We start from the raw sequence: 12,473 nt of genomic DNA, 5'->3' as shown, positions 1-12,473 counted from the left end.
GGGGGGGGGGGGGAAAGACACGGAAGCATAACGTGACTGCAGAGCTGCGAGCTTCCTTTAGCTACTGACTTCTTTAGCTACTGAATCCTTTTGCTACAGGATTGCGCGAAGGAGTGTGATTATGCTTGACAAGGTGCAGGGAGGGTATTCTATACAATGACAGTGTTAGCAGCAATATAAATCCATAAATAATTAGTAGACAGTTTCAACATTTCCAAATGAGCTTCCTGGTGGCACTTGCCTGTGCCTGTCTGTGCTTGTGAAGTGGACTTGGGAAGATGAGGAGTTTAAGGCCAGTCTTGCTATACAGCAAGTTTGAGAGCAGTCCAGGCTGCATGAGACCCTGTCTCAAAGACCACAGGAGCAGAACATTTAAATATGAGTCCATTTGACACTCCATTTTTTCTCTTACAAGTGCACACTTCCAACACATTGGCTTTCATACACAGACCTGTGTAGGTGTGTTTTTAAAAGGCCAGGCAAACCTTTCGGTAGTGTGCCTGCACTAAAGGCTCTGGATTCAATACTTAGCGTCACACAGAGGAACAAAACAAAGGAAGAATTTTCATGGGCCAGGTCCCAGAGCAAGCCCCTCTTTAGGTGTTATTTGCTCTTGGCATGAGGAGGTGGCTCAGTGGGTACTTGCTATGCAGGAATGAAGGCCTCAGTGCAAGTCCCCAGCACCATGTAAAAGGACAGTTCAGTATGATTGCATATCTGTGACCCCAGCATCAGATGGATCCTGAGACCAGCCTGGCTGAAAGGGAGAACTTCCCCTTCAGTGAGAGACCCTGTGTTATGGCAAGCCAAGTTTGTAAAAAAGGAGAATAGGGCACAGGCCATATACACACTGACCTGACCTTCCCCTCCCCCACAACACACACTCTCATGTACACACACACACACACACACACACACACACACAAACACACACACAGCACCTACCTGCCTACCTCTCTTGGTGATCATTTCCTCAGGATGCAGGAACTATCCCATGGGCTGCTCAGGGGCTGGGAAACACTGAGTATATTCTAAATTTGACCCAAAAGGCATTAAGCCGGTCTTCAGAAAGAGGAGGAAGCTTCACTGCTTTGTCAGCATGCATTTTTCCTAAGAGGTGAAGTAATGGTTTGTGTCTAAAATGGGATTTCCTTTTAACTTCTTGGAATTTTTTTTTAGGATTCATTTTTAAATGTGTACATGAGTAATGTGGGTTTGTGGACCTCAGCGAAAGTATCCCCAGGGTTCAGAAGAAAGAGGGTGTTGGATCCCCTGGAGCTGGAATTATGCACAGTTGTGAGTCACCTGATACGGGAGCTGCGAACTGAATCCAGGTTCTCTGCAAGAGCAGCAAAGCTCTTAACCATTGAGCCATCTCTCTAGGCCTCACCACTTGGAGTTCAGAGTGACATTTTTTTTTACCTTTAAAATCTGAAAGATGATCTTCGCTTCCAGGAGGAACGGTAGAGTGGGGCTAGGCCTTCTGAGACTGATTATTTCAGAGAAAAGCATGTAAATTCAAGGAACAGTAAGGCCTTGGCTTTCTCTCCTCACTACATGTGACCCTGCTTGGTAATCCCATCTGGTAGAGCCACTGGGAGCCAGAGGAGCTCTGACATGCCTCGGTGCGAGTTCTGACAGGCCGCTGTGCCAAGCACTGTACTTGTGTCAATTAGTGTATTTGTAGCTCTTGCTTTTCTCAGCACATCACTCAGGCCAGCCTGGGACTTGCGTTTAGTACATGCTGGTGGTCTCACTGCTCCTCACTGCTGGTCTAGCATACTCGCCACCACACCATACCTCATCCTCTCTCATATAGATTCTCTGTGAGGATTACCAGTTGTCTCTTGAGTCCCCCTGAGAACGGTTTGGCTGGACTGACTTGTTTGTTTGTTTATTGTGGGTTCTGGGGATTGAATGGAGGCCCTCACATTTGTGTGGCCCTTTGCTGTAGTCAGAGCCATCCCCCAGCCCCAGCTGGGCATGTTTTTATAAATAAACCTCTACAGGTCTTGGGTGGTAGGCAGTGCTGGAAGTAGTGCCTGGCATTGAATGGATGCTACAAGCTGGATTTGACTTCCTTGTTGGAACCATCTAGTGACTTGTAAGGAGAATGTCTAATCTAAATCACATTGGTGTTTACTTTGAATACCCCTTCCTCTGGGGTGTGGCATTTTAGCCCAGCAGTGGTGGGAGGCATGGGCTGCTGGTTTGCTCATGGAGTAAGCTCTGGGGGGAGGGGGGAACTACAGGGGTGGAGGTGGTGGTGGTGGTGGTGTGGCAGTGGCAGTCACAGTGCAGGTGTGGTATAAGGAGGTGATGGCTGTGAGTCTAGGAACCTGATAACCCATGAAAAGAGGCCTGGCGTCTGATAGTCAGGGATGAGGGTCTTGGAAGAAGGTTAGCATTCAGGGCCAGCCCTGTCTTGAGATGATGGAACATAGACTAGGCTAGTTTGTTACCTACTGTGGCAGTTTTGATTTTTGTTGGCAAGGAAGAGCATTACCAAATCAGGATGGCTGCTACCAATTATCAGCTGCTTCGTTGATATAAATTTATTTAGGGATGCACTTGAGATTTTGAGGCTAAATCAGGTTGATGGTTGATGTGGACCATATCCACTGTTATCACCCTCCTGTGCCCCTTTCTTATAAAAGCAGCTCACATTTGGAGAAACGTAAGTAAAATGTAAGGTGATGTCCTCTTTGAGGAGGGTGTGGTAGTGCGTGTCTTTAATCCCAGTTTTTGAGGCAAAGGGGAGGGAGAGGCAAGTCAAGGCTACACAGTGAGATACTGTCTTTTGTTTTTGTTTTTGTTTTTTATTTTAGAGACAGGGTTTTTCTGTGTAGCCCTGGCTGTCCTGGTACTCACTCTATAGACCAGGCTGGCCTTGAACTCAGAAATCCGCCTGCCTCTGCCTCCCAAGTGCTGGGATTAAAGGCTCACGTGCCGCCACCACTACCTGGTGAGATACTGTCTTAAACAAAAGAAAAAAGGAAAACATCCACAGCAGGAGGATGCAGCTTGCTTTTTTTCCCTCTTCCAAAAGTTTTTGAATTAAAACTATTGACTCATAGAGCTAAGCTACCAGGCAAGGTGTGTGTAATTTAACAGTAACCTTGACAAATTAGGATTGCCCTTGAGAAAGGAAACTGTTCCAAACCTGACTGTGCGGGGTCCAGAGGCTGATTCTCTCACGCAGGCATCCCTCCTGCAGTAGCTGAGCCTGGAAGGAAGGAAGGAAGGGATGGAGGGAGGGAGGGAGGAAGGAAGAAAGGAAGGGAGGAAAGAATGAATGAAGGAAGGAAGGAAGGAAGGAAAGAAGGAACAATAGCCACTACCATCTGTCTGTCCTAGGAAGAGAGACCCAGGTAGATGTTGCTGGTGACACAGTACCTAGAAGGTGTGCGTGGCTCTGGTGGTTGGAAGCCAGGATTGATAAAAATACAGCTGGGGTAGGAAGGGAAGTTATTATCAGATTGGGGAACTGCAAAAGCAAAAGCCAATTTCAGAGCAGTTATTAGCTGTTAGTAAATACCACACTGCCTGGAAGTAGCTCTTCCTTTCTCATTGTCCAGTCTGACTTACTGTCAATTGGTTTTTCATGGCCTAATTAATGAGGCTAGCGCTTTTGGGGTGTCTAGAAAGGAGATGAGTTTCATTGATGTTTGGTGTTCCACTCTCAGCCCACTGGACGGCTTGTGAAGCTTGTGGGGCTTGTGAGAGGGAAGACGGCTGGCTCCTGTCGGGAGTCTTCGGTGATTGTTGTTTGAATGAAACCATTGATTTGTTTTCCGTAGGTAGCATAGAATAAAGAATGCCACATCAGTTCTGGAACACAAACCCTTATTAGAAGCTTCTCCCATTTTTTTTTTTTTTTAAAGATTTGTTTATTTATTACATGTAAGTACACTGTAGCTGTCTTCAGACACTCCAGAAGAGGGAATCAGATCTCATTGGGGATGGTTGTGAGCCACCATGTGGTTGCTGGGATTTGAACTCAGGACCTTCAGAAGAGCTATCTGTGCTCTTAACTACTGAGCCATCTCCCCAGTCCCCCCCCATTTTTTTTTTTTTGCTTCTCCCATTTTTTATTTTATTTTATTTTTATTTTTATTGTTTTTTTTTTTTTTTTTTTTTTTTGGTTTTTCGAGACAGGGTTTCTCTGCATAGCCTTGGCTGTCCTGGACCTCACTCTGTAGACCAGGCTGGCCTCGAACTCAGAAATCTGCCTGCCTCTGCCTCCCAAGTGCCGGGATTAAAGGTGTGTGCCACCACTGCCCGGCTCTTATTTTTAATTTTTATTTTTTGGAGACAAGGTCTCTATGTAGCTATGGCTGTCCTGGAATTCACTCTGTGGACTAGACTGGCCTCAAACTCACAAAGATCTGGCTGCCTCTGCCCCAGCTCAGCTTTCTCTCTTACTGAGAGATGAGCGTCTTTTCAGGGACAGTGGCTCTAATAGAGACACACAGCCAGGACCTGGGGAAAGGCCATCAGCAGAGCAGGCAGCACCTGCTTTCCACGAATGTGGTTGCCATGCCCAGGTCCACAGAACATTTGGTGCAACAAGCTTTGTTTCCCCTTAGATGTTTGGGAGCATAAACGTTTGCACCCCGTACCTCAGCAGCCAGCCTCACTGGAGGAACTGCTAGAGAACAAGTGAAGTTGTGTGTATTGGCTCGCTCGCTCGCCTGCTTGCTGAGTCTTGTCTCATTAGGCTGCTGTGGTTGGCCTGCCTCAGCCTCCACAGTGCTGCGGTCACACACAGCCACCTCACCTGGCTTTGAGAGCTCCAGCATGTGCGCGCGATGCACATGTGGAGGCCAGAGGACAACTTCTAGGGATTGGTTTTCCCTTTCCATCATGTGGGCTCCTGGGATCAAACTGAGGTCCTCAGGCTTGCTGGCAAGCGCCCTTGCTCCTCAAGTCGTCTGCTTGCCCTTGAGAGGAAAACTCTGATCCTGAAAAGTGTCCCAGATGTTTTCTCTGCTCATTTCTCTATTTTCCCTGGCCTTTTTCTCTTGATCTGTGCCTTCCCTGTGTTTCTTCTTCTTGAATATATCTTGTAACAGAGCCAAAGGGCATGCTAGAGTGCCTGAATAAAGGAGAAGGCTGACACATTTCAGATACTCAGGACAGCAGCATTTAGAGTCCGCCCCAGCACTGAATTTCCTCTTTAATAATGCATTTTCATTTCGTAAGGAAGGACGATGAACACCTAATGGTGGCAGCCTTGCATACCTCCCTGCAACAAGCTCAAAGGTGTCACATGGCACCGATCTTATTTTATAGCTGCTGGGCCTGAGAGATAACTGGAGTCCTCTTCAGGATAGCCATGACAGAAGGAGAGAAGACAGGTTATACTCTGACCTCTATGACCTGTGTGCACGCGAGCGCGCGCACACACACACAAATAAATAAATATAAAAAGAAAAGAGATTACCAATTTTCCAGGATCAGGCCATCAGCCCGGGCCTTGGAGAGGGGGCCTCTCTAGGCTCCGTTTCTAGGGTTTCCTCTTTCTTAGTCTTTTCCCATTTGTTCCTTGGTCAGTTACAGAGTGTCAGCTTCTTAGAGGACTTAAATGTCTGTGTATATTGGGTTCATTGCCAACAGGGTACTGGGCTTGAGAGTGGAGCAGCCTTCATGTCAGACACCAGACGCTGCCCACCCCTCCACCTTGCCTCTGAGCCCCTTCCAGGGCTGCACACAGTCTGCAGCTCACTGTGATCACATCAGAGTTGCTTAAACATATCACTGGCAGGATATTGTCCCCAAGGGACCCTGGTGACAAGGTTAGTTTTCAAATCTAAAGACATACGTCGCACTTGATAGTGAGGTCAATGCGAGACTCCAACCCCTAGGTCTGCTGGTGGCTTTGGCAGGAGATGAGTGGGGACAGCAATCTGCACTGGTGTTTCAGCTCCCGAGGCTGAAGGCTGTCTGCGCTTTGGGCCCGAGTGTAATTGAATTTCAGCAGCAGAGGGCACGAGGCTTGGCATTTTTTATGGTGCTAGATTGTGGGCTGGATAAGGAGGCCTTTCATTTCTCAGTGTGGCTGGTCACATGCTGTTAGTTCAGAAAGGAGCTCTTGGCTCCCAAGGAAACATTGTGATAGAAGACAGAGGAGAGCTACTGTGGCCGGAACAAAGACAGACAGAGAGCTGTTTGCTGCTGAGGGAAGGGTCTACAGTCCAGAATGTTGTTGGGAAGGCCACACCTGACCAGTCTTCTCATGGTCGATTGGTGCTGGGGAAGACCACACTGTGTTCCCAGTGTCAGTTGGTTGTACTTTCCTGCTGGCCTGTGGAAAGTCAGCTCTGTTGGCCCCGGAGCTACTGTAAAGCATACAAGAAGTGGCTTAGCAGAGACCTGAGTAGATGTCTGGAACCCAAACCCTGGCATACTCAACTTACCAATAATGTGGGGCTCCTAGAAGCAGCCTTTGCTTATCTGATCCCACAGTGAGAGGAAATGGAATCCCTACACATGAGCTCTAGGGAGCATAGGCTGATCCTGACAGACTGGCACTTTGATCCTCCTAAGCTGTGAGCAAAAGTCCAGGTCTATCCTGTCAGAAGGAAGAGGCCCGCAGGCATCCTTGTGTTTTAAGAAGGGCTGTGGTACCCCAGCCTCTATTAGCTTGCTTTGTGAGACCAAGAAGTGGAGCCAGGCTTGGTCATTGTTTGCAATGGACCTCTGAAGCTCTGAGGCTTGGCTAGACTGCCTGCCCTGTCTGGTAGCCTGGCATCTGCTTCTCTATGGGTCCTGCCTCAGGCCTTCTTGACTAATAGGTACTTAGGGACAGGTTGATCAGAAACCATCAGAAGTCCCTTTCAGTTGGCAGATCATGGGCCCCTGACTCTTTGGAAGTTGGCCCCTGACGGCCTCTGTATAAAACAGAGCAGTTTTCTCAGCAGGTGCCTGCTTTGTCTCTAAGTTCTGACCTGGTTGATGCCAGCAGAGACTCCAGTGATGTTTTACCCATGACCTTGGGCTTCACCTCAGTTCTCAGTGTCCACATTGTAAGGTGGCATACAAATGCCTATATCTCCAGCCAGGGGATCTGATGCTCTTGGCCTTCTTGGGCACTCACACATTCCATATGTGCACATAACCAGACACATAGTATAATTGAAATCTGGGAAGAGCTGGGCCTGCCATTAATCCTAGTGCTCAGGAGGCAGTTAAAGCTGGATCTCTATAGATTCAAGTTCAGTGTGTCCATGTTATGAGTTCCAGGCTAGCCAGGGCTACAACAGTGAGACCCTGTCTATAAACAAAACAAACCAGGGAAGAATCGTGCTGATCTGCAATGTCCTGGACTGCAGGTAGAATTTCCCAACTGGTGCCTTTTGCTGGATGTAGGTTGCTATGTGTGGAACATATTCACTCTTCCTGTATTCAGCCCCCATCAGAGAACCTGCAGGTCACAGAACGTGGGCAAAACTCTCATGCAAAGTCTTTATGGAAGTAATTTCTCTGAGATTTAATGGTGAAAATGTGTTCATGAGGTGCCTGGGCCCCGACTCTGCTACTCTTTCTGTGGTTGGCGAATTCTCCCACTCTGGTGATCTAGGAGTATGGTGCCACACCTGCCACCCCAGGTTCCATCTGTGCACTTGTTGGTAGTATCAGTTGGCGGCACGTTGAACAGGAGTGTTTGGCAGAGGACTTAAAGTGTCGGAATGAGTGAGCGGTGCGGTATTGATGGTCTGTGGTAGGCTGCTTGCCCGTGTGTGGCTGGGTTGTATATGTCACCTGTGAGTGTAAACAAGTAGGATTTAACATTTAGGAAATGCCCTAGACCTATTTTGCAGATAATACTGAGACTGAGAAGTTGAGGTTGTAACTTATTTGAACTGCCAGAGTCAGTTGGGAAGGGAGTCAGTCTGAGAAGCTCTGTTGTCCTGTCCAAGGCAGATGTTCTTCCATTCACTCATGAAACCTCTTTAGGACCTGAGGTCACCTCCCTCCACAGCCTCTGTGTGTCCTATAGCAGAGAACAGATCTAGGAAGTCAGCCACAGCATGTGCACATTGGTCTTCATGCAACTGTCTTAATCTTCTGCCTTCGCCCATCCTGTCTCTACTACCCACCAGTTCAGAGAACAGAGAAGGTGTCTCACCCTGCCAAGTCTTGTGGCCTCAGTACTCCTGATGTCTGCCCCACATCCTGGCTCTTCTAGTGGCATCTCTGTCTAGCTGTAGAGGCTGGCATGATGTTTTGTGCCCTGCAAGTTGACTGTAATTAGCCAGGTGTGGGGCTTACCACTGTTTCTAGCTTGTAAGAGTTACAAGGCGGAGGCAGGAGGATCATGCACTTGAGGCTAGCTTGAGCCACATAGTCAGCTGCACAGTGATATAAAATGTCATGACCTGCATGTCACAGGTGCACTTGGCATTATCTGTTTGACTGGCAGCTTTCTAGGTGTCCACCTTCCTTCCACCTAGCTGTTAGGCTCCGGAAGGGCAGAGAGCCTGTCTCCTGTGCCTTCCTGCAGGACTCAATGGCATTCATGCTTGCTGGTAGGATACCACACTGACACTTGGCTTTCTTCCATGTGAGTAATGGATTCAAAGCCAATGCTTGTTTTATATGAGGCCTCAGCACCCTGGCTGGATGGCACTTGGCGTGTAAGAACAACAACAGGTCATGACAATTAGTTTCTAGGTTTCCCTATGTGGCTGTTTAGCCACTTACTACAAGGTGGCAGAACAGTGTGGCCACTGTGGGAGACTCAAGGCGCGTTTTTAGGGCTGCTGTGAACCCGCAGTGGAAGGAGGAACCGTCTTAGGTTAGCTTTTCACAGACAGAACACTACTGGTGAAATCTCTATCTCAAGAGCCTTAAACTCACCTGGGTGCTTCATTTCAGCTTTGTAGTAGAGAGGGTTGCTGATAGAAATGAGCCAGTTAAAGGGGAAGGAGTGGTTTTTCAGCAGTTGTGAGTGAGACAGATTATTGGCATTTAGAACACTGGTGTGGCTTGCTCATAAAAGAGAATGCCTAGCTAGAATTTATCTTGTGGAAATTAAACCATTAAACCTTCCAAAGTGTGACACTATGGCCATCTGCCATATAAAAGCATAGTCACCATCCAGGTTGAGCTTCATCTAGGCTTGGAGCTACATGTGGCCCTGTCACCTGTGGAGAAGCCACTCTCTGACTTGTTCTCTTCTTGCTGTTTTTCTCAGAGCCTGAGCCCTTGTGAAGCCGGCAATGACAAGTCTGAATGGTCGCCATGCCGAGAAAACCATTGACATGCCAAAACCATCAGCCCCCAAAGTGCACGTGCAAAGGTCCGTGTCCCGAGACACCATCGCCATTCATTTCTCGGCATCCGGGGAGGAGGAGGAGGAAGAGGAGGAGGAGTTCAGGGGCTACCTGGAGGAGGGGCTAGATGACCAAAGCATTGTAACGGGGCTTGAAGCCAAGGAGGATCTGTATCTTGAACCCCAGGGTGGCCATGACCCTGCAGGCCCTGCTGTCACCACGGCCCCAGCAGACAGCCTGTCCGTGTCTGAGACCCCTGCCATTTTGCCTGTCTCTGAGAACACTGTAAAGCTGCTGGAGTCCCCTGCTCCAGCACTGCAGGTGTTAAGTCCAGTGCCACTGGCTCTGTCTCCAGGGTCATCCTCATCTGGGCCCTTAGCTAGTTCTCCCAGTGTGTCGTCCCTTTCTGAGCAGAAAACCAGTTCTTCGTCTCCACTGTCTAGCCCTTCCAAGTCTCCTGTCCTGTCATCCAGTGCCTCGTCCTCCGCCCTCTCTAGTGCAAAGCCCTTCATGAGCCTGGTGAAGTCCCTGTCAACCGAGGTGGAGCCAAAAGAATCTCCCCACCCCCCACGGCACAGGCACTTGATGAAGACTCTGGTCAAGTCTCTGTCCACAGACACTTCCCGGCAGGAGGCGGAGACCGTGTCCTACAAGCCCCCTGACTCCAAACTCAACCTGCACCTGTTCAAACAGTTCACACAGCCTCGAAACACGGGTGGAGACTCCAAGACTGCGCCTTCTTCCCCCCTGACTTCTCCCTCTGACACTCGCTCCTTTTTTAAAGTGCCAGAAATGGAGGCAAAAATTGAAGACACTAAACGACGCCTTTCCGAAGTCATCTATGAGCCCTTCCAGCTCCTCAGCAAAATCATTGGGGAGGAAAGCGGCAGCCACAGGCCCAAAGCCTTATCCTCAAGTGCTTCAGAACTCTCCAACTTGTCTAGCTTGAACGGGCACTTGGAAAGCAATAACTACAGCATCAAGGAGGAGGAGGGGGACTCTGAGGGGGACGGCTGTGGCAGCGACGCGAACACCCCCAGGAGCGACCACCCGAAGCCCACGGAGGATGCCTCGAAGGAAGTGGAGCCCAAGGGTTCCCAGGCGAGCAGTCTGAAGGACTTAGGTCTGAAGACGAGTTCTCTGGTTCTTGAGAAGTGTTCTCTGTCTGCCTTAGTGAGCAAGGAGGATGAAGAGTTCTGTGAACTGTACACTGAGGACTTTGAGCTGGAGACCGAGGGCGAGGGGAGACTTGATAAGCCCCTCGATATCCCCCTCAAGCCGGAGGTGCTTGCCAGTGATGGTGTGGCTCTGGATAGCGAGGATGAAGAGGACTTAGCCACCGAGCACCAGGAGTTACCTGTGAAGACGCTTGGCTTCTTTATGATGTGTGTCTACGCGTACCTCATCCTCCCCCTCCCCTACTACATGAGCGGGCTCTTCCTGGGCATCGGTCTCGGGTTCATGACTGCAGTTTGCATGATTTGGTTCTTTACACCACCAAGTGCTCATAAATACCACAAATCACACAAAGCTCCACGACACCGGAACACGAGATCCCTGGACATCAAGGAGCCTGAAATACTAAAGGTAAGTAAGCCTCCCTCTGGCTAGTGGCTAAGTGAGCTAATGGCTAAAGGTGTTCGAATCAGGTGTGTGTGTGTGTGTGTGTGTGTGTGTGTGTGTGTGTGTGTGTGTGTAAAGATTTATTTATTTGCAGGGCGGTGGTGGCGCATGCGTTTAATCCCATCACTTGGGAGGCAGAGGCAGGTGGATTTCTGAGTTCGAGGCCAGCCTGGTCTACAGAGTGAGTTCCAGAACAGCCAGGGCTACACAAAGAAACCCTGTCTCAAAAAACCAAAAAAAAAAAAAAAAAAAAGATTTATTTATTATTTAATGTATATGAGTACATTGCAGCTGTCTTCAGACATACCAGAAGGGGGCATCGGATCCCATTATAGATGGTTATGACCCACCATGTGGTTGCTGGGATTTGAACTCAGGACCCCTGGAAGAACAATCAGTGCTCTTAAACTCTGAGCCATCTCTCCAGCCCATCAGGGGTGTTTTTAAGACTTTGGTTATCTCTGTTGTCCAGGAACCCAAACGTCTCATCTGGCAACCTTGTGTGCAGAGCATGTTTACCTACTTACCAGGCAACGTTGAAGCTCTCCACGGCCCCAGAGAGCAATGCTTCTAGCTAGTTCCTCTTAGGTCTGCCCTTTAGTTTGCCATGTACTTGCTGTATTTTTGAGGATCTGTCACAGCTGAATGTTGGGATTCTATATTCTTATTTTTCAGACAGTCTCACTTTGTAGCCCTGACTGTCCTGGAATTTACTGTGTAGAGCAGGCTAGCCTTGCATTCATAGAGACCTGCCTGCCTCTGCCTACCAACTGCTGGAATAAAGGCATGTGCTACCATGCCTAGAAAGATTATCTATTTGGAGATTCTGGCATCAGGTTCAGTGCTAATGGAACTGCAGGAGAGGGGCCAAGAGGAAAGAGACCAATTACTACCACATGATGGTGCTTGCTGCTAGCTTCTCTCTATGCACAGTTTGAGATGTGCGCTGAAAAAAAATATATCATCTTTCTGTGAATACCATGTGTCAGGCTTTGGGCCTCTTGGGGTGGGGCTTATGAGATGGTCTTTTAGAATTAAGGTATTAGCATTTCTATTTATTTCTCCATATTTACATTTTTCTAGCTGTTATGTGTACTTCATAAGATTTTTAGCATAAAACTGTGGTCATCACCTGGCATGTTGGTGGCACATGTCTGTGACCTCTGCCTTTGGAAGGCAGAGGCAGGCGGCCAGCCTGGTCTAGAGAGTGAGTTCTAGGGTGCAGCTCTCATCCTTTGTTGTGAGACCATCTCACAACAAAGCAAACCAACAACAGGCAGCTAGGGCTGGAGAGATGCGATTGAGAGCAGTGCCACTTCTGTAGAAGGCTCGACTTTTATGTCCCAGCACCATGTCAGGCCAGTTCACAGCTGCCTTTAACTTCAGGGGTTTCCAGGTGTCTGGCCTCCAAAGACACCTGCATACACATGTATGTATACCCTCCCACCCACATATATACACATAATTTTATAAAATTTAAACTCTTTTTATTTTTATTTTTTTATGGTTTTCGAGACAGGGTTTCTCTGTGTAGCCCTGGCTGTCCTGGAACTCACTCTGTAGACCAGGCTG

General features: G+C 48.5%; 1 protein-coding gene across 4 annotated transcripts in view; it reads left to right on the top strand.

The window, feature by feature from the left end:
* Tex2 (testis expressed 2) overlaps positions 1 to 12,473 on the top strand; it is a 115,194-nt gene that overhangs the window by 38,133 nt on the left and 64,588 nt on the right. For all 4 annotated transcript variants that reach the window (XM_031350668.1, XM_031350665.1, XM_031350667.1 and 1 more), the window contains one exon: positions 9,200 to 10,865. In XM_031350668.1, coding sequence (XP_031206528.1) covers positions 9,225 to 10,865 — 1,641 coding nt within the window. In that variant the 5' untranslated portion in view covers positions 9,200 to 9,224. The remainder of the gene's footprint in view (positions 1 to 9,199; positions 10,866 to 12,473) is intronic.

This window comes from Mastomys coucha, unplaced genomic scaffold (assembly GCF_008632895.1).
Source record: "Mastomys coucha isolate ucsf_1 unplaced genomic scaffold, UCSF_Mcou_1 pScaffold5, whole genome shotgun sequence".
NCBI classification, from domain to species: domain Eukaryota; kingdom Metazoa; phylum Chordata; class Mammalia; order Rodentia; family Muridae; genus Mastomys; species Mastomys coucha.
This window is presented reverse-complemented; position numbering and strand designations above follow the sequence as displayed.